This window comes from Ambystoma mexicanum, chromosome 3p (assembly GCF_040938575.1).
Source record: "Ambystoma mexicanum isolate Mex_15411 chromosome 3p, UKY_AmexF1_1, whole genome shotgun sequence".
NCBI lineage: Eukaryota > Metazoa > Chordata > Amphibia > Caudata > Ambystomatidae > Ambystoma > Ambystoma mexicanum.
In genome coordinates, this window is record NC_090925.1 from 146,136,790 (window position 1) to 146,164,041 (window position 27,252).

General features: G+C 45.6%; 1 protein-coding gene across 2 annotated transcripts in view; it reads right to left on the reverse strand.

The window, feature by feature from the left end:
* Positions 1 to 27,252, reverse strand: part of LOC138579503 (killer cell lectin-like receptor subfamily B member 1B allele C) — a 357,677-nt gene that overhangs the window by 58,697 nt on the left and 271,728 nt on the right. The window contains exons 4-5 of one of the 2 annotated variants that reach the window (XM_069649824.1): positions 19,540 to 19,691; positions 15,012 to 15,118 (exon numbers count right to left, since the gene is read on the reverse strand). In XM_069649824.1, the coding sequence (XP_069505925.1) occupies positions 15,012 to 15,118; positions 19,540 to 19,691 (259 nt within the window). Of the gene's footprint in view, positions 1 to 14,996; positions 15,119 to 19,539; positions 19,692 to 27,252 lie in introns of both variants that reach the window. The other variant, XM_069649825.1, reaches the window with a different exon arrangement.

Below are 27,252 nucleotides of genomic sequence, written 5' to 3' on the forward strand. Positions count from 1 at the left end.
ACCAAGCCAAATCGCGTGTGAGAATTCCCGCGCATACCTGAAATACACGTACCCTGCTGAAGTCGCGTGTAAAACTTCCCGCGCACCCCTGAAATGCATGCGCCCAGGCTATTCGCGTGTGGAACTTCCCGCGCACCCCTGAAATTCACGCGCCCAGGCTATTCGCGAGTGGGACTTCCCGCGCACCCCTGAAATACACGTAGCACGCTGGGAGACATGAGTGGAGGCCTGGTGGAGGGTGCCCCTGGTGGCTGGGGGGTGAGGGTGCAGGGGGACATGAGCAGGTGTGCAGGGTAGTCCCCTGTTTTGTGGGCTGCCTGCAGGGGCCGTGGAGGGTGTACAGGGAACACCTGTGAGGACCCACCCAGCCTAATCGCGTGTGATAATTCCCACGCACCCCTGTAATACACGTACCCAGCAAAATGGCGTGTGATAATTCCCACGCACCCCTGTAATTCACGTACCCTGCCAAATCGCGTGTGATAATTCCCGCGTACCCCTGTATTACACGTGCCCTGGCTAATCGCATGTAAGACTTCCCGCGTACCCCTGTAATACACGTTCCCTGGACAATCGCGTGTTGAACTTCCCGCGTACCCCTGTAATACACGTTCCCTGGACAATCGCGTGTTGAACTTCCCGCGTACCCCTGTAATTCACGTTCCCTGGACTATCGCGTGTTGAACTTCCCGCGTATCCCTGTAATACACGTTCCCTGGACTATCGCGTGTTGAACTTCCCGCGCACCCCTGAAATACACGTACCCTGGCTAATCGCGTGTATAACTTCACGCGTACCCATGATATGCACGTTACCCGCTTTGCGTTCCTTGTTTGGCAGCCCTGTAAACTGGTCCAGGGTTAGCGCAGCCCTTTGCGATGATTTAGCGATTTTGATGGCTTTTACTTGCGCGAGGGCGTTCTTTGGGGCGTTACTGGCGCTGCTGCAGGGACGCTGCGATACTCTGCGCCACGGCTGGTTTGGGAGCCTAAAATCCATGAATACGCTGTGCGCGGAAATCGGTTTTAGCGCACGTGCCTGGCGCAGACAATCGCACGCGGACACTCTGCGCCAGCCGCTTGCGACACTTTTCTGCGAAATTCTATGAATTACCCTGCAAGTATCTCCAGACAGTGCAGCTCCCTCAGATCTCGTGGTTGGAGCAGGAGGTCCTGGAAAAGGGCATTTCTTCTTGAGAAGTAATGACTGTCATTGGGCCACTTCCCCCTTAACAAGTCCCCTGGACGTGATGGGTTCTCTGCTTTCTTTTTTAAGATGTTTAGTGGTGTTCTGGCTCCAAGGTTAACATTTCTTTACAATTCGTTCTTGAGCTCAGGGTGTATTTCCTCCTCAATGGAGGAAGCAAAGATTATTATTTTCCCGAAACCTGGTAAGGACCCCGGGTGCAGTGGGTCTTATCGACCTATCGCATTAATTAACCTTGATGCTAAGATCTATTCAAAAGTGCTGGCGAACAGGATGGAGGGGGTGCTTCCATCTTTTATTTCCCCGGTCCAGTCTGGGTTTATAAAACATCGACAGACACATGACAATGTACGGCGGGTGTGCCATGTATTGGAAAAAGTGGCACTTAGACAGATCCCAGCACTTCTCTTATCATTGGATGCCGAAAAGGCTTTTGACCGGGTAGAGTGGTCATTCCTTTTTCAGGTTTTTGCTAAAATGGGATTTGGCCCGCAATTAATCGCAATAATTAAAGTTAATTTCAATTCCTCAGTGGCCTGGCTGTTAATAAATGAACAACTTTCTTCACCTATTTCCCTGCAGGGAGGAACAAAACAGGGATGTCCTATGTCGCCTTTGGTGTATGCCATTGCTCTCAAGCCCTATCTTGCAGAAATTCGACAAACGCAGGATATACACAGTATATTTTTGGGGGGACTGAACACAAAATCATAGCATACGAGGATGATATGTTATTGGCAGTCTCGGAACAAGAGATAGCCTTAGTGGGGATAGAGAGGAACTGGAGCAGTATGGTACGGTGGCGGGTTTGAAAGTGAATCTGGATAAATCAGAAATATTAAACTTATCTTTGTCCCCCTCTACTGTATCTGCTTTACATGCAAAAACTAAAGTCGGATGGGCAAAGGAAGGTATTAAACTTTTGGGAGTTAAAATAACACCTAACTTGGAAGACCTCTGAGGCTAATTTTAACCCTTTGTTGAAAACTATTGTGAATCAATTTGGAAACTAGGGCCCTTTGAGGATCTCATGGCTGGGATGAATGAACGTCATAAAGATGACTATTCTTCCTAAAGTCCTATACTTTTTTCAGGCACTCCCGATTCGAATCCCAATGGTATTTTTCAAAACATTGTGTAGGAGGATATCTGAATATGTTTGGAATAATAAGCCCCAGAGAGTGGCTTATGATGTTTTAACAGCTGCCACTGCAAGAGGAGGACTGGGGCTCCCGGATTTTTATACATTTTACCAGGCAGCTCAACTTAGAATTTTTAAGGATATGTGGGGTACAGACGATGAAAAATGCTGGCTGCAGATGGATCCGGCATTGCAGGGGTCAAAGTTAGGGGAAGTTCTGTGCCATTAAACTCCTCCCCCCTCCAATATTCATAAGAGCAAAATTATGCATCTGGTCGAAGAGGTTTGGGATCGGGCGGTTAGAAGGCATAATCTGACGACATTTCCTTCCCCTCTTACTCCGATATTCTCAAATCCCGAGTTTGTTCCGGCTGTGACTCACTGATTTTCAAAATGGAAGCAGGCAGGATATAATAAAATCTGTGATTTATTTATTGGTAGGGAACTCAAAACATTTGATCAGTGTATGGTTGATTTTGGATTGCGCGATAGAGACTATTATCAGGTACGCCACTGATACTGGCTCCCCCACTCAGATTGGCAGCAATTAGGGAACTGATTCATTTCCAGAAATGTATTACTACTGATCCAGGTAATAGGGCTTCAATATCAAATCTATATCATATTTTCAATGGGTCATCTCCTAACACCCCCTTGAATTAAAAATCCAGACGGCAGCTAACTTTGGGGGCACTAGTCAAAGATAAAGAATGGGAAGGGTTGTGGAAGGAGATACCTAAATATACCTGCTCTATACAACTGCAGGAATTTTGGCTAACACTGTTAACGCAGTGGCATTATACGCCTGCCAGCTTGCACAAGATCAAATCCTCTTTGTTGGAGCTGTGTTGGAGACAGCGTGGTGCAACAGTGGCCTGGGGTAATGTATGGTGGCACTGTCCGTTTTTAGAGGGATATTGGGCAGAGATGGATAATCATATTCAACAAGTGTTTGGTATGTCAAAACCGAATTCTGTGAAAGCTAAATTGTTGATTTTATGAGGAAATTCAAAACCAAAGTGTACAACATTTGTGGTCCTGCAGCTGGCCGCTTTACTGGGGATTGCTCAAAAGTGGAAATCCAAGACTCCGCCAACATTGACTGAATGTTTTCACAGGTATTGGAATTATGTGGCAGTGGAGTGGACTATGTATGAAATCCAGGGTGAACAGACTAAGTTTTCCCTTGATTGGGCAGAGGTGCTGAAGTTTTTACAATCATACTTAAATTTGCAATATTGCCCCCAACGTTTGCGTATTCTCTATCTGTTGATTGCTTATGTGGAAATAATGCCATGCATCGACTCGGGGCGGTGGGGTTTCGAGATGAGGGAGGGCAGGGAATTCTTTTTTTTTTGTTGTAGTACTGTTAGCTTTCTGTTTTGTTTCAAAATTGAAAATAACTCCATAAAAACAAATCTAAAACAGGCAAGGAAAGGCAACTAAGAAAATATAGATACAACAAGTATAATGGGTTAGGTTTAGATTCAGTAGAAGATGTGCATCACCCCGAATTTTCAAACAGTTGGTATGCGGACATGAGCTTGAGCTCGGTGGCAAAGACTAGAGTGAATGGAAGTTATGTCTGTTCCTTTATACCACACGCATCAGGGTCACCCAAGGCATTAATACCACAGGAACTACCAATTCTAGATGCTCAATGCCTAGTTCATCTGGCACTGTGTATGCTGCAAGGCACATTCTATGCACAATCCATGCAACAAGAGACTATGGATCCTGATCTGCTACAATGCAAGCAAAACCCCAAATGTTCCCAGTGCCTGCGGAGGCCATACATGAACTTGCAAGGAGTGAAATTCATAGACAACAGATGGCAAGAAACCTCAATGAGTTGTGCAGCAGGAGGGTTACTGGGATTTGCTGATGAACTGACTGAAGTGAACAGAGTATGTGCACAATACTGAAATGAACATGTTGCAAAGCTAACATGGATCGAAGCGGTAGAAAGGCCAGTAACATTGCAGCAGCAAGAAGCCCATGAACTATGCTTTCATAACGAAGGGACTGTCTTTGTGGGTGCCAATTTCAAATGCAACAAGACACTGCTTATCCCAGACCTCAAAAAGGGTACCGCTGCAGTAATGGACTACTACTGGGTGTGTGGGCAGCAGGCATTCTTGCACCTCCCACCATCATGGAGGGGCTATTGCTCACTGGCCATGCTACACTCAGCAATCATTGTGATCCCTGAAGAACATCCTGCAGTGGGGTCAACGACGTTGCCTGCCCCAACCCCAGCTCCGTCTACAATGGGGCCAACAAGAAACCTGTCACCATGCCCCATCTTTCATGTCTTGCCGGAGAAGGAAAAGAACAGCAAGCTACGCAGCAGAAGATGATCTAATTATCTGTCCCAAGACTCCTCCGAAGTGCTTAAAGAACTACCCAATGAATATAGACTATTTAGCGAAGAAGAGAAATGTTTTGCATCTCAACTTCTGCCTCAGGTCCAAGCAGCCACAAATGCAAAGTGGCTGTAAATTGTCAGGTGGGAGGTCATGCAGCTGGCCAAAGATACAGAACAAGGCCTCAATGCAATAAATGTCAAGATGCACTCCATACGGCGGTTGACCCTTCTGAATTGTTATGTGCTCGTTTTGCTAATGGCAATGAAAGGAAGGGTTTGCAGAAACATTGCCGATTCCTGCTGCACGTACGTGCCTCCAAACGATGCAGAGAATGGCCCCATGACACAGATTATAGGAGCATTGCACACTCTTGGATCACACATGCAAACTGAAGCAGGTATGCAGGAAGGAGACTGGTTTGATGGACTTTTCACTTGGGAACCATCCTGGATGGGGGCAATCGTGAAAATGCTGGTGTCTGTTATCGTGTTCATACTGGTTGTTTTTTGCACCTACCAATTGGGTCTTCGATGTTGTGCCAAAGCAGTACCTAGCAGTGCCCCGATGATTGGTTTCAATTGGGGGATCAAATGCACCTCAGGGTACAAAAGGCAGTGCTGTCCAGATAGATGACCCAAACAAACCAAGCATGGTGATAGTACCGGGAGGGTGCAAAGACTGCTCTACTATCACAACACCCCCACCCGATCCCAAGCACTACACGCTGCATTGGGTTGACCTAGCAGGGGATGGGGGTTGAATATATATATATATGACTTGCACCCCTGAATATGCACAGTCTGGCCAAAGTTTACGTCATGTATGCAGAGCATGAGTTCGAAAGGATGGGTCGCAACCTTGTTTAGAGGCTGAACGGTTGGAGGAAGAGCGTAGAAGGGGACAGAGAAAAGGTGGCTCATAGGGGAGTTCGTTAATGTAGATTTAACCAAAGGGGAGAATGTTGGGAAGGGGACATATTCTTCCTATGCCCCCCAGCGCTTTAGAATAAGGCAAAGGCCGTTAACAGTAATGGAAGAGGCCAGAGGGAATGGGGGTGCCCATATTGGCATCCACACTATTACATTAGTGTGCATTTTGTAGGTGTAGTATGCATGTGGGAATATCAGCCATCTTAGATATTAGCAGCCATATTGTGGCACACAGCTTAAACGTGGCACAACAGTCAGCACTCCAGACCTAGGCCGCGAACATGAGCGCATAAATAGGTTGTATCCCAAACCTCGATGAGAAAGCCCAGAGCTACACAGATAAAACCCTTCATTGTCCTAAAATGTTGACAGCCTTCACGCCCTAGAATGAATGTGCCCTGCAAGGCCACGGGAGGAGAGCTGTGGGACTGAGAACAGCGCAGTCCCATGAGAAGGAGGGCACAGGCCTCCATCCCTCACCAGCCCTAATCCTAAATTATAGCCTCCAACTGCTTTGGCTTTAGGACCCCTGAATTCCAGTGGACCTGATAACCCCAGACCCCTGACAATAAAACCTGCTGGAACCCCGATCGATGAAAGGATCAGAAAGCAGGACCCTCTGCCTTCACTCTTAGGTCATGTGATTTGTACTGCGAGGTGCAGAGTGGGTTGAAATTATAGCCCAGAATGAGGGTGGAGACCTTGAAGGAATACCCGCCAGTCTGGGAGCGAGTGAAGTTTGTGTGACTTAGTGTGACCTCAGCCCGCCCCCGTGCCCCTGTCTGCTTTGTGCCAGGTGCCCCGGTACATAGAGATAGAGGTGTTTTCTTAGCTAGTATTACAATTGTTACAACATCATCGGCTGACCAGTGATGACTGCAAAATCACCCACGTGGACGAAGATGGAAAGACGAGGCCTGGCATCCCCTATTCAGCAGGTGACCTATGTGTAAGGTCTCACAATTGTCAGGGCTGGTTTCTACTGTATGTAATGATGTCACCAGTGGCGCTGTGTACTGTGATGTACTGCACATGCCGAAGTTGCCAGAACGTTCCCTGGCTGGGGCGTGACGTTAATGTGAGGAGTAAAATCCTTATGCAAGTCTTTTACAGCCAAATGAAAATATGCTCCATAGTAAATTTGATATGTACAACAAATAAGGTTGCCAGCAAGAAACCTCTGATAGAACACTTAACTATTATATATATGATATCCGTGGTAGAGCGAAGTATACAAATTGTATTTTTTCTTTATTGATTGAACCCTGAAGCAGGCACCGAACCAGACACAATTTAAATCATTTTAAGAGCTTCCTTTGGAACAAATGTACATCCCATAAGCGGTGAACATCCGATCCAGCGCAGGTATGGTGTGGCAGGCTGATGTGGAGGGTACTAATTGTAAGTCGGGAAGCGCGCATACTAGTCTATGGCCACAAATATGTGCTCTCCTCCTTCAAGGGGTCCAAAGTCGTCCGCAGCAATCTCGTCCCAGGCCTTTTCGGGAGGTTGGTCATGTGCAGCGGTTCAGAATGAGTGATGGTGTTGATGACTGCGCATATGGGACAGTGCCAGAGTAGTTCTTCTACTTGTGAGTCTAACTGTGGAAACCATACCTTATGCCTTAGCATCCTTTTAGTGGGCACAATGCTGCGATGTCCTTCATGTGCCAGTTCTAGGATTTTCCTGTGCAGAGTGCGATGGATCACTATCTTGGTCCCTTTTAGCAAAAGCCCTTCTTCAGATTGTGTAACTCTTCCCTCACAGCTACCAGAGTGTTGATGTCTTGTTGAGTTTCTGGATTGGTGTTCTCGCCTGCTTGCTTTGCTTGTTTCCATCACCCAAATTCCAAGCATCTGAATATGACCTGAATGGCTTGGTCGTTTTTGGTTTCCTGTGCCACTGGGATTGTTTCTATGCCTCTCGGTGTGGCCTTGTGTGCAAAGTCGTGTATATATTAATCCGCTATAGAGGGTGTGGACTAGGGTTCCTTACGTGGATATCTCGACAGAAAATATGTGGGGATTATGGTCCTTCCCTGGACCGTGTATGATGTGAAAACCGGGTGATTCTGGGTGGCATTTTCGATTGGCGTTTCCATAGATGAAGCCAAGGCTTGGTGGTCTGCGGCCACTCTGAAAGGTTTCCCATATAGGAAGAGATGAAAATGCTCACATACCTACACTACAGCTAGGCCCTCTTTTTCGGCTTGTGAATAGGCTTGCTGAGTCTTTGATAGGCTTCTGCATAGAAGACAATGAGACACACTCTGCTGTCTTTTGAGTCGATCTGCGTTAGGATGGTGCTCAACTCTACAGGGCTCACATCGACTCTCAGTTCCCTTGCAGTGTTGAAGGTATGCCATGATTTTGCCGTCCGCTATTCTTTGTTGAATTGTTTCAAATGCCTGTTGTCACGCTTCTGACCACTCGAACAGTGTTTGTTGTTTCGTAAGGGCTTGCAATGGTTCACTTACTGATGCAAAGTCCGGAATGTACTGGGTGCAATAGCTGGCATGCCCTAGGAAGGATCTTAGGTCTGATATATTTGTTGGTGGATCTGCCTCATTGAGGGCGGTTACTTTTTCTGGATCTGGTGTCAGGCCCTGCGCCAAGAATAGGTGTCCAAAGAATCAGAGCGTGTGTTTTCTGAATTCACACTTTTATTTATTTAGTGTGAGGTGCGCTTCTTCCAGTGCCATGCATACTCGTGTGAGGGGATTGTCATGTTGTTCTTGCTCTTGTCAAATACCAGAATATCGTCACTGTAATTTAAGCAATTGGGAATATGCTATGGCTTTGTGTATTTCTGCCTGAAAGATCTCAGTGGCTGAGGAGACGCCAAAGCTCAGACATTTGTACCTGTGAAGGCCTAGATGGGTGCTGAATGTGTTTATATACCTTGATTCCCTGCTCAGTTCAAGTTGGTAGTACCCTTTGTTAAGGTCCAATTTCGAGAATAATTTAGCACCATTTAGTAGGTGCACCATGTCAGTGATCCGAGGGGCTTGATGACGTTCACTCAGTATGGCCTCGTTTGGTCGTCGCATGTCCGCACATATCCTGATGTCTGGGGAGTCCTTTTTTGGTACTGGGACAATTGGTGATACCCACGGTGTAGGTTCTACAACCGGCCTTCCACCGGTTCTATGATGTCGGGGCCCAGTAGTTTGTATAGTTCTTCCTCTACCTGTCTTTGTATGTTCAACGGAATGCCACTGTAATGTTGGGCTACAGGCGGCACTAGTGGGTCAACGTGTAGGTTGATTTGTCGATCCTTAAGTTTGCCCAAACCCTTGAATAGTAATGGGAAAAGTTGTTCTATTTTGGCAGATGGGTCTAGGTATTTGTGGGCCATGAGTCTATAGAGCATGTGTATGAGACCCATGTCTATTGTAGCTTTAAAGCTTAGTGTGCACCCACTGTCCGTTGCAGCCTCTAGTACGTGCATCTGTATTTTCTTTGGGCCTTGTATCTGCACTGGATACCAATAGAATTTTATGCCCCAAGAAAGACTATGGGGCATGACCCTGGTCACTCTACACGAGAAAGTTCTCTTCTTCTTATTAAAACAAAGTAAACAGTATTTCTACATTATCAATCAGAATTCCAGAAAAAAAGAAAATACACTGTCTTTTTAAACAAAAAGTCAATTGTATTCTTAACTCATACAATTATTTCAAAAGAAACTGTCAAGAAAAAATAAAAAAAAATATATAAATGTACATTTCACTGACCTTGGAAATATCCAGGGTCTATGTAGTCTTCAAACACTGTTTTGTAACTCCTAACAGTTGCCAATGGTTAGAGTCCTCCTGTGTTTACATTTCAGAAGTCAACTGATGTCATCAGCAGGATCAATAGTCCTGTCCCAATGGCCAAGCAGAATGCTGCACCCTCTCTAGAAAAACATAATGAAAATCCCAACTAGTCAAAACCAGTACCTCATACCCCGTCCCTATTTAGAATCCTTACTCATTCACATGCACGTGCCAAATTCTAATAAAGCTCACTTCCAATTCGAAACATTCCTAAACGCAATGCGGGAACGGCTGCAAACACAGCCTCCCGTCCCGCAGAGCGTTTATATTCATTTCAAAGCATGTCAAGTGATCGTGAACGGATCACGTGACCATCACTCGTAAATTTCGCAACTGGCAACTAGATTAAATCCTCTGTGGAAACGTCAAGAAACTCTACCAAAGATACGTCATGTAATCTATAGAATTCTATTCAATTCTGCTGTAAAGTAGCTAACTAAATAAAGCTATCACGCTTTCAACGTTATACTATGTCACATGATCACAAAGGGATCACGTGTTCAAGTGTCCATCAAGACACAGGATTCCCATGCTTAAATTTAAAGCATACACGACATGTTTCCTGATGCTATTTTCTATAAGTATGTGTTGATTTATCATGACACATTTGTATATGTCACATGTTAATTTCCTGCTTATATTCAGAAAGATGAAAGAGAAAGTCTGCACGTTTGTTGTCCCAGTATCAGAGTTAAGTTTAATGCTCATTTCCGTCAATTATGATGCTAACTAAGAGTGATATGCCCGTGTATAGAGCAAGCTATATTTACATTTGCAGCGATTATACTACTGATGACTAAACGGGATATAATATTTAATCAATACTAAAATAATGTATATCAACAAACAAAAGTGATATATTTTCGACAACTACTTAAAAATCATTCATCCAGATAATTACTACTGACCCCTCCCAATTTTCTATAAATGTGTAATGATCCGTCCATTTTTGAGGAAACCACATCAATAAAGATGTAACTAGGATCCGAATACCATTAGAATACCTTGGGTATTCACCCTGACGTATGAGACAATTATATCACAATTGTAACAAAATTCTTTATGGTATGCATAACAAAACAATCCATCATTCCTATAAATCACATATCCTCAACTGAATAAAAGATTTCAGCTTGTCACAGTTCTTTGTACACTTTATACTGGCAAGGCCAGTCCAGAGATACACAAACACAACACAGTTCAAAAGCAATTATTTAACTCAAAATCACATCAGATAAAACAAGTCAAATCAAAATCATTATTCATGCCCTTTGGCTCTAAGGCATCTAGCCGGTCAATCCACTCGACTTCTTTCTGTCTTAATAACTTTTGAATGTCACCACCTCTTTTCAGACATTTTACATGCTCAAGCATCACAAATTTCATTTGAGCTACCATATGCATAAATTTTTTAAATGTATCTGCACTGGGTCATGAAATATCCTTTGCAGGTTAGTGGGCTTTTTGATCCATATGGGTAGATATGTACCTCTGCTGGTCGTAGGCGCGGGGCATGATGCAGGTTGTTGTATACCTCTTCACTTATAACATATCCTGTGGCTCCTGTGTCCTGTAATTCTGCTGCCAAGTCATTTATCTGGAGGAGTAGAACTGGACTGTGTTCTTTCACTTTTGGGTTTACTAGGGCGTAGAGATACCTCCTTTTCTGTGGCTCCTCTCGAGGGCTTTCTTTCCTCCTCACTTCTTCCGAAGAGGCACTGAAACTGCTGTCTGTTTGCGACTGTTCGACTAGATACCTAATGTATTTCTTGGGTCTCCTTCGGGATCTGGTCATCGAGGATTTGCTTGACCTCCATTCGCCTGATGTCCTTTCTTGTGACTTTCCTTCTTCTCTCTTCTCTTTGTGTTCAGTGAGGTGGCTCATAGTTGGCTTGGAGTCCCTGGGGGTCTTTGCGTCCGTCTTTCTCTGCCTTGTGGTCTTGCGGCATACAGCCTTAAAGTGATTGTCACCTCTGCATGACAAGCGCTGTTGTCCAATGGTGGGGCAGGTGCCGCAATGGGGGAATTCATATCCGCACCGGTAGCAGAACGGTACACTGTTGCCATTGCTTGGTTGTGTCATTTCTAGTTTGTGGATATTCTCGGTCTTTCCATGTGAGATTTTCGACCCACGTATTCCTCATCTTTGACATTCGATATCCCAGCTTCAACAGCTTCTGAATTTCTTGACTCGATGTCCCTCGAGGGCCTCCGTCTCGAGGATGATGTCATCGAAGGCATATATATCACGCGCAGCGCCTGTTGGCTTCAGTTCATTTTTTCCGCTAATGCTATCCCGTCGAGAACGAGTATGCCTTCTTTGTCGACACCGACCACCCCGAAGACCAGGTTCAAGAAGTGTTGAGATTGTGGGTCGCAAAAATGTCATTGACCGATCCACACTGTATTTGTTTATGGTGTATTACTGTTAAAGTCACAATGTTTTAGTTTAAAGACTAGTCGCATGACATATGAGTCCATTGATTCAATTTTTCTGCTGCTTGGTGTTGTGGAATACGTGTCTCTCGTAGTCTGCATTGGTGTGTGGTGTGAAATAGTCGGTGAGAACTGTCTTGAGGTTGGCGTATGTGTATGTTGTCCCAGTTGGGAATTTATCTACTATGTCTCATACGTTGGCGCCTACGGATAGCATCAGAAGGCTGTGTTTTTTGTCCTCGCCAGGCCCAGGCTTTTATAAACAATAGAATCCCTCATCCATCGTTTCCACCTGGGGCCCAAACTGCTGGTTTCAGTCAAGTCAAAATGTGTGGGCAGTTGTGTTGTGAGGTTGTTTTGTAGTCTCGAAGGTGGAGCTGCCGCTGATGTGATGGGCACTGTCAGGTTCTTTTTCTCAGAAATTTTCTTGGCTGACACTGGTGTGGGAGATGAGGTATTTCCCTCTAGGATGTTGTGTTGAGCGTGGGAAGCTCCACGTGCTGCTTTCTCCCTTATCCTGGCTGAATTTTGGTGAGGGTGGCAGTCTCTGCGCGTTTTGCAGGGTGGGCCTGCCTGCTTTGTGGTTGGAGCTCCACTGGTTATTCCTGGTGGATCATACATGTTTTTTCTTTTTGTTCATTTGACTGATCTTGCAGGAGTCCTGTGTCATCTACGTCATGTTGACCCTTGGATGGCTTCTGCACGGTGATTAGGTGTGTAACTGGTGATTTGGCATGCTTGCCTTACTGTGTTTCCCTTTCCTTTTTGACCGACGTAGGTTTTCCAGGCCTTGCACGTGGGCTCCGGCGAAGTGTGTGTTCTGTTGTGCACACTTGCGTGTGTTTTCTAGGCCCTGGGCTCTATGTCCGGACCTCCTCCTGGGCTTCCTCACCCGCCTCTGAGACTCCGACTGAGAAGAGCAGGGCTAGCGGGACCACCGTGCCCACTATCTCCTCTTCACAGCTGGTGCTCCTCTGTGAAGCACTATCGCTGTCTGCAACCAGATTTCACGCCTGACAGGGACCCGACATGCATCGGTCTATCCGTCGCCATTGTGGAATCTTGAATTATCATGCAAGTCGCATATCTGCCCACATGGCCCCCTTTCGGTGGCATGCAACGAAAGGAAAGGCAGACACTAGAGGAGGATTTAAACATGTGTCTTTATTCCTCTACTTCATTACATGCTATGCCCCTCCCTTTCCTGTTTCTACCCCTTCCCTTGATCCCAGCCTCCCCCTACCCCACCCATGTGGCATGTATACTGGCTTCATGTGATGCCACAGTACAATCACTCAGATCACATTGCCTTCATTTCCCAAAAGAGCAGTGTTCAGAGTTTGCCTGTTACTGTAATAGAATGCCAGATGCCTTTTACTTATCATTCCAGAAATTGTAGTCCTCCAACCGAGATGGGGTTAAAGCTACAATTATACTATTTTGTCTTAACGTATTACTATAAGGGTTTACATATTTGTCAAGCTGGTTTATTAGTTGTTAACTTTTCAAGTCATTCTTTACACCGGTGCATTCTTAAAACCCAAACACTAACAAACTGCTACCAACTAGACATGAGAAGATCAGTGGCCAAGTGCCTAAGTTGCTGAGTGGTCTCAAATCTTGTCTTCACCACTCCAGTGAAGTGTGCAATCTTGGGCAAATCATTGGATCTCCCTGTACCTTACCTGTGGGTGTTCTAATTCAAACTCTGCAAGTCCTGTTGTTGCACCAAAGGCAATATGAACTAATCAGATTTTTGATTTTCAAATGTAGGTATGTTACTTAGCTTTTGTAAGGAATTAAGCATGCCAAACTAAGTAGAATCTAATAACAATGCTCCCCCTACATACAACATGATGTGCCACGTATGTGGTCTCTAGGCTGTGCCGCTAAAGGCCTATGGACTACAGGCTGCGTACAAAAGGCTAAACAAATCCAAAGCTGTGTATTGCTACCCAGCAAGCCCAGGTGCACTCAACAGGGACAATAAGTACCCTCTATTTTAAATCAAAATTAATTTAAACATTTGGCGCCAACAGGGCGTAAATTCCACGGTGTACAAACACCGCCTAAGTTTCTCTAGTTTCCAAAAGAAAATGTCATTACACAACTTAACGGTGTTAATAAGGATAAATTGTAAACACAGGTGTGAAATGAATGGAACAATCAGAACCAAGACATTAGAGTTAACTTTGGATTTTAATCCTCTTAATCCAATAAGTCGTACATGAATAAACAAAAAGTAGTACGATCAGTGTACTCTATTTACATATGGAAAGAGCACTTGTGGGTGTTCCATATAACACAAGTAGGAACAAACGGCGTAGATAGAAAACAGCTTGTATAGAGCAGCACAATTGCAAATCTGTATAGCAGTTTACAGTTTACAAAGCTATAAATGCATAGGTTCAACCATTCAACAATTTACAAATGAAGTCAAAAGGCTGCGTACAAAAGGCTGCCTCACATACGTAGGTCGATATGGGCCATGGCCTAGAAGGAAGCCGAAGAATGTGCTGTAGTACAGCAGATGAGTGTGGGCAAACCGGGGGTGGATGGCAGAGGGGGCCATGCAGCGGAGGGAGGGTGTGGTGGAGGAGACCCCCTGAAAGGCACTGGAAGATGTGCCTTCTCAACCTGGAATCTGCAAGGTCAGTCTTATTTTGTTCCTGGTCTTCAGACCCCAAATGGATGTGGCCATGTGACAGTTTATTTCACGTTTGTATATCAGAGCCACATGGAGCGTGATGTACACATGTGAAATGTTCTATAATACACAAGGTTTTCATATGAGGGACGAGTCTACTGCACAGTGCCAGAGCTACAAGCACAGGTAAATCTGTTGATGACGCACTGATAGCAATTTTATCCACACTGTAACAAGGATATGATGGCCCATGTAGCTGGACCTCAATCGATTAGGCAATAGATGGGAGGCTAGAGAGGTATTGTTTGGTAAATGGTGAGGGTAACTGTTACCTGTGAGATTCATACAAAACATGGAAAATGATCACGGAGTACAGAAGCAAACCTGGCCAAGAGTACACATAAAATTACAGTTTTATGATAGACTGTCAGATGAGCTTAAAACATACTAAAGAGAAACTTACAGCTTTTCATTCAATGTAGATCCATTTACCCAGGTCCAACGTCCTCCAGGGACTTTGTTGAAAAGCCCAATCCAGGAATATTTATATAAATTTGAGGTTAGAAAATCCTGCACAAGATAGATAAAGAGGATCACCAATTGTAAGTGTGGGTCATGAACAGCTCTATATTATTGGTACAAGTACAACCTCCCGTACTTTGAATCACCTCTAATCTGCTCCACTTCGTACACGTTCATACCAACCTTCCTTCTCATCTGCAAAGCACATTCATACAACATGACTCATTTGCAGGTAAATTGGCTGATGCAGTTGCTAACTTACAAGTTAATTGAAATATGGATGACCGACAACTGGCTTTGTCTCAACGCTAAAAAGACAGAATTAATGATTTTTGGGACCAACTTACCTGGAGCAAGACTGAACCATCAATACGAGTGTTTCAACATCAATGAGTCCCAAATAAAAGTTTTTGGGATGCACATGGAAGCAGCACTGAGCACAGAGTCCCAGGTCATGCATATGACTAAGACCTGCTCATATTACCTGAGACTCTTACATAGAATATGAATACGCCCCTATTTAAGCGAGGAAAATTGCGCTACAGTAGCAAGAGCCACCATATTGTCCAGGTTGGATTACAGCAATGCCCTGCTACTAGGAGCTAACATAAGGCACATTGCAAAATGTCAAAAAATAGAAAATAGGTCTGTGAGATACATCAAAGGAAAACAGAACACATCAGTGAAGATAGGAGAAATCTACACTGGCTTACTATCAAAGATAGAATTCAGTTCAAAGCCCTGACACTAGCCCATAGGTGCGTTCATGGGAAATCCCCAGCATACTTCAAGAAGAAACTGGTTACCCATATACCGAGATGGGCACTCAGGTCTGAAGCTCAGGGCAACCTTGTAACAACCAGTTTCAGAAAAACCAACGGACTCAGAAAAGCCTTTCACACCAAAGCTGCGACCTTATGGAATAACCTCCCACCACAAATAAGAATAGAGCTCTTATACAGTACCTTCCAAAAGAAACTCAAGACCCACTTGTTTAGATAACTCTCTTGATCTAATCAAAAGCCCGCCTGAAAAAATCTATAGACTAATGTTGTCCTGTGACCTGTGTGTCTAATGTGATTCTGTGTGTACATATAGCGCCCTGATGCCGGCGGGCTCCGACGCGGTAGAAATAAATGACACCATACCATAAAAGATTTCATTCTCTGGCTGGAAAAGGAGAGCAACGCTGCTACAGGATAACCCTCTCTAAACCATGGTGCCGTACATCTAAAGAAATGGCATAAAGGACCCACCCACAGAGCTGGAAACATACTGGATGGCGTCTTCTGTGACGAGAATGCCACCACCATATCCTCCCCTGCATTCTTAGCTTCGGGAGACCACCACGGCATTGCATTAAGCATCTTCACTGAAGCATCACCTTTCCCAAAGATCCTCTGCATTTATCTGGACCTTGAAGGAGATCGGGCTGGACATCCTCCTGGAAAAATATAGGCTCTAAAATCCATCCCACCATGGAAAAACAGATGAGATCCCCAGACAGCCTAATTAACGATATCCATAACTGTTTAACCTATACCCTTGACAGCATTGGCCCTAAGAACCTCTTTAAAATCCCCCTAAAGAAACAATTCACTAAATGTGTGTACCTCCAAACGTAATCTTCTAACCAAGCATTATCAAAGCCTACAGTTTTGGCTTGTGTGTAAGTGTTAGGTATTCACCAGACACTGCTATAAGATGTCCAGGTACTCACATAATTTTGCAGCTGCTACCCTCAAAAGCCAGTTAATAGCAGAATCAGCTGGTAGAGGAACGCTCAAGGAAACACGGACGTGCAGCATCCGCTGAGCGAGAGAAACCTGAGGGCAGCTTCTGACGCGTGTCGTTGGAGGGGCGATGAGACCCGAGAGATCCAGGTGGATATAGGGCATCCTGAGCATGAGCGAGTAAAGTGTAGTGGCATGACCGCAAGCAAGTTGTGGTGGACCTGGAGGTCCGTGAATAATGCCAATACCACTTTCATTAAAGTATTGCAGAGGGAGCTGACCTAAGAAGGAACAAAGAAATGAGAAGCCAACCTGTGAAGCAGAGGAGAAGGTCCCAGACTGTTAGAACCATGGTGACGTTATCCCCGAACAATCCAGGTAACTGGGAAAGCGGGAGACCCGGGATGGGGACCAAAGATAATAACTGTAACGCTCATACTTGTCCTAGTCAAGATAAAGGGGGTCATTCCGAGTATGGCGGTAGCCATGGAGCAATTAGTTCCATGGCTGCCTCCCATACCGGTACCGAGTCCGGTGTTGATCAATGGTGACTTACCGGTCCATTCCGACTCTGGAGGGACCGGTAAGTCCCCATTGAACAAACCATTCCCCATTCCCATTTGAGCGCCGATAGGGCTCGATGGGAATGGGGAGGGCGCAAATAACGGGCTCGCGAATGGCAAGGCCGTTATTTGCGCCCTGGTCCCTTAGCGGGACCTGTAAAGGACGTGTGGTCCGAACACACGTCCCTTACAGTTTCTGCTAAGGGACCTCGGAATTGGGCGGTAGGGGATTACCGGCACCAATCTCCTTACCGGTGCCCGGTTTCCCCTACCGGCCACCTCGTAATGACCCCCAAAGTCTCAAGATTACTTGAAGAGAGTGAGCATCTTAACTGGAAAGCTCCTACTCATCCCAATCGAGATAAAGGGCCTCATCACGGGTTGGGCGAAATGCCGACTAGGATTCCGCCCAACTGTATTAGCCCAACCCTGTGGCGGTATTACCGCCGGATCACGGGTTGGCCGGTAACAGTAATTCCCCATTCCCCATTGGGTCCATTGGATCCAATGGGTAATTTTCTGTGCAATTAGCGTGTGCTAATAGTGAGGCGCCCTAAAATTTGAATTTTCTCAGCACAGGAGGTAAATGCTGCCAACCCGAGATTGGGCGGACCCTTAAATGCGGCGGTAATAGCGTTACTGCCGCATTTTAAGGGCTACCGACCAACTCGTGATGAGGCCGAAAGTGTCAAGAGGTAACGAAAGTTAAGAGGATCAATAAGAATGACATTGAGAAAAGGGGCAATCTTACACCTGAGTGCAAAGAAGGGAATTAACTTGTCCCATAGAAGGAAGGGGACAATCGTCAATAGAATAAGACGAGAAGAGAACAAGAAGGAAAGGAAGCATAATCAAGTGAAGGAGACAGTTCAGACCTTGAAGAACCCAGTATCTGAACTGTCTGAGTTGATAAAAGTAGTTACTAAGAACTACCTGAAGATATGTTATTGAACTGAAGTTGGTGAAAAACCACCTCACAGGAGAAAGGAGTCCTTCTCCTGTGCCTTTGTTGCTCTAATAGTGGCAGGGTTAGGATAGTTTCGTTTTGGACAGTGGGATGAACCTGATTTGGACTCTACAGACAGGCACCTTAGTTAGCATTGTTAGGTAGGGAATACCCTTAGCATAGGGAAGACAGGATTTTATATCTTTCATTTAATAAATAGCAGTGAGATGGAAATCAGAGTGCCTGTTCTTCTACTGACCTGCCACATGTCCAAAAACTGGTTCTCTGCAAGCTGGACTACAGCAATGCTCTGCTCGCGGGACTCCCTAGTAGCACTTCTGCCCCACTGCAAGCCAGGCTCATCCACTACCTATCAAAACATTCACATATCGGCCCTACTCTCGCCCAGCTCCACTGGACTCTGCATTGTTTTTAAAGCCATGCACCACATCCACCACAAATCCTCATTTTACCGTCAAGACAAACTCCAACCAATCACCCATGCAAACACCAGACAAGCAAGCTAGCATCCCCTACACGTTCCACTCTGCAAACTAACATGCACACAAAAGCAAGCAATTACGCATTGGGCAACCAGGGCATGAAACACCTTACCTCTTCACTTCACTTCCAAACTGTACCCTTCATCACCACTTTCAGAAAGAGCCTCAAAACATACCTGCTTTCCCACTTCTGTTTCACCTCTCATCTTCAAACCTTGTAAGATGCCCCAATACCTCTGGGTAGGGCCAGTGTTGAACAACAAGTCTAATAAAATAAAACGTTGACTATCCTTTATAGCACCCTCATTGCACCTTTCCTGTGATATCTGCCAGGCCTATCTAATTGTAATAAGTTATGTTATTTTGTCAAAAATGTTTCTGCTAATGCAGCGAGCACACTGTCACACCCATCAACCAACAATGTTTGGATATGCTTTCGTTGGCAAAGGATGTGTAGGGAATTATTGAGTGATATGCTGCGCATCTAATTTATTGAGAAAATGTTAGCCACTTTTAGCAAGGACAGTCAGTTGTTCACGAGTAGAGGATACATATACCATACAGGTTACCATGTCCTGTACCATCAATGCCTTACTAACTCCATCTGCTCCTTTATCACAATTGAATTGCCAGGTAAGCCTGTTCCTGTGCTCCTGATACCTTCTAGCTCTGTCCTGTAATACTGATGTCTTAATATATCTGACTTGTTCCACAGATATTTTACCAGCTGCGCTTTGTCTTGTATCACTGGCAGGCGTGATCCTCTAGCTGAGCAGTATTCATGACTCTCACTCCAGGTCTTTGGCAGTTTAGAGAAATAATAGCACTTTCCACCAAACAGCTGCCAGCCTGTGGAATGTATGGTCATCTCAGATCCTGTTGAATAAGTACATGGACATAGAGGTTATTGGGGAATGTGTAGGCTGGGATGGGTTAGGATATTAATGTGGCTATTAAGAAATATTTGCTAGCTGTTTTCTATCACAGAGAAGGCAGAATGATGAAATTTGTGAGCTTGAAGCAAATAAATCAAAATGGGTTTATGGTCAAAATAATAAATCTCGAAAAAATAAATCTCGAAAAAAGGCCGATTTTTTTTTATGACGTTTTTATTCGAAATGGGAGGGTTCGCCTCCAACCCCCCTTTTTTTTTACCTTTTTTTTTTTAATCTCGGACCCCAAAATAAATATATAATAAAAAAAAAAAGCAACTTTTTTTTCGGTCTTTTTTTTTTCGACCTTATTGTTATTCGAGATAATTTTTTCGAGATTTTGACTGACCACCATCAAAATGTATTATCTTTTTATGAGACCCTTTATGCCCCAACGTTGTGTAATGAGATGGATGGTTCTACACTGTTTCCATTCCCACTATATAAGTACAAAATCTATAAACCCTCTTGAGGCAACCGCAAGACATCCCTGCTCACAAATGCCGGAAATCCCCTGGTGCTTACGTCAGGACCAGGATGATGTCCATATATATCATCTTACATAGATTCTGACTCATTCAGGCTAATTACCAACGGACCTTGTCCATGGACTGGAAGCAAAGTAAAAAGCCTAGGTGTCCTTGTTGATCATGATTTGTCCTTTGAACCGCAAATCACCCATGTAGGACGGGGGCTGTTTTATCATTTACAGGTGATAACAAAGGTTCTTTCAGCCTGGACTACGTTAATGCCATCTATTTGGGCATTTGTCAATATCTAATGGAGATTTCAACACATGAAAAATGCAGCATCCCACATGTTAACCAAAACTGTAATGCGTGCATGTATTGAAAAATTAAAGGGAAGGTTCTATGGTTCATGGGGTCTCCTAGAGTGAAATTTCACTATTTCTATTGCCTCATCTTCAAAAGTAAAGTCCCTCTCATTAGTTAAAATCTTTCTTGGAAAATCTTGTAACGATTCCACAGCTTCACAGATCCTGCTTGGGCAGATGCTCCTTTTCTTTCTTTAGTCTGAAGAATAATCTTCTAGAGAATCCTAGACCTAAATGTAACCATGTACTCTTCTTAAGTGACAGAGCTTTCCTTAACACATTTGCAATCCCTCACAGCTCCTCCGAGACATACTCGTTATTTGACATGCACTACAAATACACATAACGATAACCTTAACATATTCCTACCATTTCCTTGTCAAGGAAGGCATATAATGCCAAAGTTTAGTGGTAGAGTATTTTGACCTCAACATTTTTAACCCTGGAATTGTAGAACTTCTGCTGCAAAAACTAAGAGAAGCACTGACACCAAAACGGATTGAAATGTTGGTCTGATAGCCATGAAACTGGACGTTAATCCATAAACCAACTTGTCCTGCAGTCACTGATTCTTTCTCTTCCTCTTCCATCAGAAACTGTGCACTCCGTCTTCTATAAGCAAAGTCCTAATCATCTTTTTTCTGGGTCCAGGGGGGAAATGGAAGGAGGAGGGCTGTCCACAATTAACATTGAGTTTCTGATAGTCATGGGCATGAGACAAGCTGGAGAGTGTTGTAGCCTCAAAATGAAAAAAACCCGGGCAATAGGTCTGATTGTAAAGGGAATTTCCCTAGATTCATGAATTGCTTCTAGAGAATGTGTAATAACTGAGTGAGTGCCTTAATAAATCATTCAGAATACTTAACTTTTTACACACAAAAATGTATTACACATTCCTTTTAAATATGCTTTCAGCTCACAATTAAGTATACATGTCAGTGTCATTGCATTCAGACAAAACAGATATAAAAAAAACACTGGCTTGTATAGTTTCACTTATCGGTTTTGTAAGGCACCTTCATGATGTATATTTGAATTCTTCACTCAGTCTTTGAATAAATCAGATTATTCTATTTTTTAAGAGGATTACAATGGCTACAAGTTTTGGCTGCACATGCTAAACCTTGATTCTAATGGATTCTTCCAAATCTATGATATGCCTATCAGCTGTTCCTTGGAAACCTTCTGCTGCCAGGGGGCGAAGCACGGCTCGATCTTACGCCTCTATGCGCACCACAGCAGATATTTTGTCGGGGCAACTATATCTTGCCTCCATAGGGCAGTGCTGCACCCCATGAGGTCAGTTCCTATTTTCCGAATCCTCTGTTCGCTAATCGGGAACACGCTTGTCGAGCTTATTTTTTCTAGCTACACATGCCTAATTCAGCCTCAGGCTACAAGCTGTGTGTAAACTGCAACCAGCATATGCTGGTCTCGGATCCACACCGGATTTGTTTGCATTGCTTGGGCGAGGAGCACAACAACCAGGATGCGGGTTTGTGCAGTCCATGCACCCGAAGGCCCTCCAAAGAAAGGGCAACTTCGCACAAAGAAAAGGATTGGAAGCTTGGGAAGAGGTCCCGCTCTCCTGGTGAGTGCTCACACCAACAATCCTCTTCATCTTCGAAGAAGAAGAGTTACTGCTCCAGGGATTCTCCTAACCGGCCTTTGCAGGTACTTTTTCCCACCTAATCCACCATGACGGAGGAATGGGAGAACTTTCCCCTGAAGACAATGGACGGCTCAGGCTCGGCACCTGCGGCGGTGCTGACAGGTCCCATAACATCTGTTGTGACCAGCAGGGGACCACTCCCACATGCCTATGGGCTCGGGCCTGGATCAGAAGATGACCGAGGTCTCTCAGCACCGATAGGCCCTGCTTTTGGGAGCTGGCTCCAGCTTCTTCCTCTGCGCTGATCAGCATTGTCGAAACCGCGGATCTGTGGGAATACCCCCCACTTCCTATAGATGCCTTCATGTCAGAGATGTATGACATCTAGGATGAGGAAGGCAACCAAGTTCCCGTTGGGCTAAAACCTCTGGGTTTTAGGGAGTTGAGGGATTTCCCTGAGGAGTTCTACGTGGAAGGTGAGGATCTGCTGGGTCTGACAGAGGACCTGCAGGTCACCAGTGGCCATGATACCTCTCTAGAGATGGACATCTTGCCAGCTCTCACCCAAGGAAAGCCCCAAGCCGCATTCCAGCGCTTGATGCCTAAGGTGGCCAGTACTCTAGGACTGTGACCTACACAAGTCAACGGTTCAGTATGAACTATGCAACATTTTGGACGATGCTCCCAAGAAGAAGACTCTGCTCCCTTCCTATGTGGCAGTAGAGACCCCAGTACTTGAAACGTGACAGAAGCCTGTCTCTTTATTGGCAGTGGACGGGGATATGGGGAAGAAACACTGCCCTGCCCCATCTGGTTCTGGCTTTTTTCTCCTCCCATGCTTCACCAGAGTTTGGTGGTCAAGGCAGCGACAGCCAGCCGGAAGTCTTCTACCTTCTCATCCCAACCACCGGACAGGGAGAGTAAGTGTTTTTACGCATGGGGTAATAAGGTTTTTGCATCAGGCAGTCTTGCACTGCGGGCCATGAATGCCATGGCAAAATTCTGAAACAGCCTTTGAACGGCTGTGGCCAATGTGGCTGAATACGTCTCAGAAGGAGAAATGGGAGACAATTTCCTGACCTTAGTCACTGATGACAAGGAGGCAGTACTCCAGATGTTGCATTCAGGACTGGACACTGCGGACTGTATGGGCAGATCCATGGACACGAGCACTGTGGTCAGATGCCACACTTGGCTGATGTCAGGGTTTGCAGCCGATGTTCAGGCCAAGCTGTTGAACATGCACTTCGACAGCAAAAAGCCTCTTGGGAGCTAAGGCTGATGACACCCTCCAGCAGGTCAAGTGATCAAAGGCAATGGCTAAGTCTTTGGGGCTTGTCGTGCAACAGCCCCCTGCACAGTCAATATCGCGAGCCAGGGATTTTTGGCCCTGCACCAACTATGTCGAAAGAGGCCATAGTCTGTCTGCCCTGGGAAGAATGCAGGGCAGAAGCTTCCTGCAAGGTCGAGGTGCCCAAGGGATGGGGCAGCCACAACAGCAGTGCCCGCTGCACATCAGGGCACAAAACCTCAGTGAAAGGTTATGCCACTCAATGCTGGTGGGGGGAGGAGGTGCTTTTTTCCTGCTCAGCCCAGAATAGCTAAAAACCACATCCGCTGAACGTGTTGCTGTGCAAGGACAAGTTCAAGATGGTGGCACTAGCTCAGATCCTGTAAACTCAATCTGCAGGACTGAGTGGGATCACTGGACCTTCAGGATGCCTACTTCCACGTGGTAATTCATCGGAAAAACAGGAAGTACCTGAGGTTTGTGGTGGGACAATACCACTACAAATTCAAGGTCCTGCCATTCGCTCTTTCTTCAGTTACCCAGGGTTTTCACCAAGATGCTAGCGGTGGTAGCGGCTCACCTCAGCCCGGAGGGCATTCATGTCTTTCACTACCTGAACGACTGGCTAGTCCGAGCTCGCTTGCCATCTCTATTGTCAGAGCATCTCCTATGTACATGTGGACTATGACTAGCCTGGTCTTTACCTTGAACTTTGAACAGAGTCTCAGGTTTTGCCGTCCTAGTCCCTCTGATCTATTAAGGCAGTCTTGGGAACATGCCTGGGCAGGCCTTCCCCGCCCAAGGACTGAGTGGCGAACATCTGTTGGATGGTCAATATCCTCCAATCCCATGAAGTCCCAGCTTCGGCTTTGCTGTGCCTTCTGGACCTCATGGCCTCCTGAATCCTATTGGTGCCAGAAGCGAGGCTGTGCATGAGATCACTCCAGTGGCTAATCGGTTGTCAATGGTAGCAGTTTCAGGGCCACATGTTGGACCTTTTACAGGTTTCGGTCAGGTGGCACAGGATCTTGCGTGGTTGACTGTGGGAGATAACTTGCTGAGAGGCGTGTTGTTTTGTCAACCTTGGCCCCAGGTGACAGTGGTCATAATTTAATTTAATTTAATTTAATTTATTTACATTTATAAAGCGCTCACACAGCCCGCAGGCATCGAGGCGCTGTTACAGGAATTGTTAGTTTTTCTTAGTTGTGCAATTGTGTTTTTTTCTTTGTCTTAGTTACGTATTTATAACGCGCTTAAACACTCAGAGGTTTCTAAGCGCGGACCCGGGGATCGACCTGTTGTAGCTTTGTGTCGTCTTGCTTCCAAGACGCGCACGCTGCCGCTGTGCTATCCTCCCGGGGCAAGTCATAGATGCATCTCTGACTATTTGGGGTGCTCACCTGCCAGACCTGACTGTGAGCGGACTGTGGTCTCTCGCAGAGCCTCTGGACACACCAACTTGCTGGAGCTGAGGGTGAGCAGGCTGGCCTTGGTTGCTTTTCTCCCATTTGTAAAAGCAAGACTGTGTTGATCCTCACGGACAACACAGTGGCCATGCATTACCTCAAAAAATGAGGTGGTGTAGGGTCATTGTCTCTTTGCAAAATAGCAATACGACTGTGGTTTTGGGCTCTGGAGAATGGCATCGCTGACCGTGGCTCATCTGGCCGGAGAGAATGATGCAGCGGATGCCTTGAGCCGACAGACATCGGCTTCCCACAAGATGGAGCTCTGCCAGGAAGTGCTGGAGGAGGTGTTCTCCTTTTGGAGACTCGTCAAGTGGATCTCTTTGCTTCCAGCATCAACGGGAAGTGTGAGTTGCACTGCTCCGGTTAGTTCCCTTGTCAGGGAGCTCTGTGGGATGCACAGATGTTTGAGCAGACTTTCGACCTGATTTCTATGATACTGCCGATCTCTGTCATTCGCTGCGTCCGTTTGGAACCCTGATTATCTTGATCGCTCTGAACTGAGAATGTGGTATCTGGAGTTGCTGGACATGTCCATCTGCCCTCCCTGGAGCCTTCTGAAGAGAGTGGACTTGCTCTCCTAGTCGGACTGGCGGGTCCTTGACCCGAACCTCAGCAGCCTGAACATTCATGCTTGGCTACTATGAGACTGAGCTACAATGAGTGGGAAATGTCAGACGTCCACCCCGATGTGCCCCTTTCAGCTAGGCATCCCTCTACGAAATCTGTTTATGCCTGTAGATGGCATAACTTTTTGATTTGGTGCTGGGAGAGGGATCTGGATACTTTATTCTGTCCACTATCCCCTGTGTTGGATGTTCTGCTGTCCTTGGCGCAGGCGTGCCGGAAGATTGGCACTGTAAATGGGTTACCTCACTGCTATTTCGGTATTTAAGAGGTCCCCGGAACAGGGCTAGTTTTTCACAGTCCCCACTGTTATGCAGTTCTTGTGGGGCTTGCACAACCCCTATTCTCCCCGCCAGTTTGTGGTTCAGGCATGGAATTTTAATTCAGTTTTGACGTTCCGTTTGGGCGCTCCATCTCAGCTCCTTCATTCCTGATCTATTAGAGTGCTCACCCTTAAGGTGAGTTTCCTGGTTGCCATCACTTCCGTGGGATTGGTGAGTCCGCTCCAAGAGTTGACTGTTTTACCTCCTTAGTCGTTTTTTTTCTTCCAGAAAGTGGACTCAGATTTCCTTCTCTCTCAGAAGATCTATCTTCCTGGATTTTTTCCTCCACCTCACCCTTCCAAGGCAGAGGAACAAATCCATCGACTGGACCCTGTGCATGCCCTTAGGTTCTACATCCCTCGAATGAGAGAGGCTAGTAAAGATGACCAACTTTTTGTGGGTTATGCTGGGGCTCGTACTGGCAGGGCTGCCGCCAAGCAGACCCTGACAAGGTGGATCATTCTCTGCATTTCAGAATGCTACCAACCTGCTGCGAAGGATGTACCTGAGAGTCTCGGAGCCCATTCTACCAGAGGAGTAGCTGCCACCACAGCCCTGCAGATGGGGGCCCTTGTCCTGGACATCTGAAAGGCCGCAATGTCGGCATCTTTGCACATGTTGCCAAAGCATTACTGCTTCGATTCCCTTGCGGGCCAGGATGCTTGTTTGATAAGGCAGTCCTCCAAAGTGTTTTGCTTTAGGTTGTATCCTTGCTTCCTTCCGCCTCCAGATTTAAATACAGATTTACTCGGAGTCTATCATAGATGAGGAATCTATGGGAGGAAGGAATCTATTTGAAGAACAAATGACTTGCCTCTCGGTGATGGTTTTTTTTATGGATATTCCTTCCACAATTCCCTCAGCTTCGGAGTGCTAGGGAAAAAGGATGGAACTGAGGTTGTAGGGTGCGGGGATCATAGATCAGGAATCCACGGGAGAAAAATCCATCAGAAAGAACGTTACCGAGAGGTAAGTGATTTGTTCTTTAAGATCTCTGCCTTCTTCAGGGTCTATTGATTAACTGAAAGGATTTTGAATTGGGTTAATCAAATCTGTGACTCTTTCATTTATTGGTCCAAGAGGTGGCTTTAGAAACACTTTTTCTAATTCCCTGTGCAATGCAAACTACCAACTGGTCCTTCGAATGTGGAAACATCTAGGTTCGCCTCTTTAGAAAAACGTGGGTATAGGGAAATGCGAAGTTAATGGGGGAAGAGAGTCTCAATGAATGAATCATGAACAACAACCCTGCCCCATTGATAATTAAAAGCAAGCATGAGGTATAATTGACACAAGGCAGTACACACCTGTGTGGAAACTATAGGGGCCCATTTCTCAGACCTGTTTT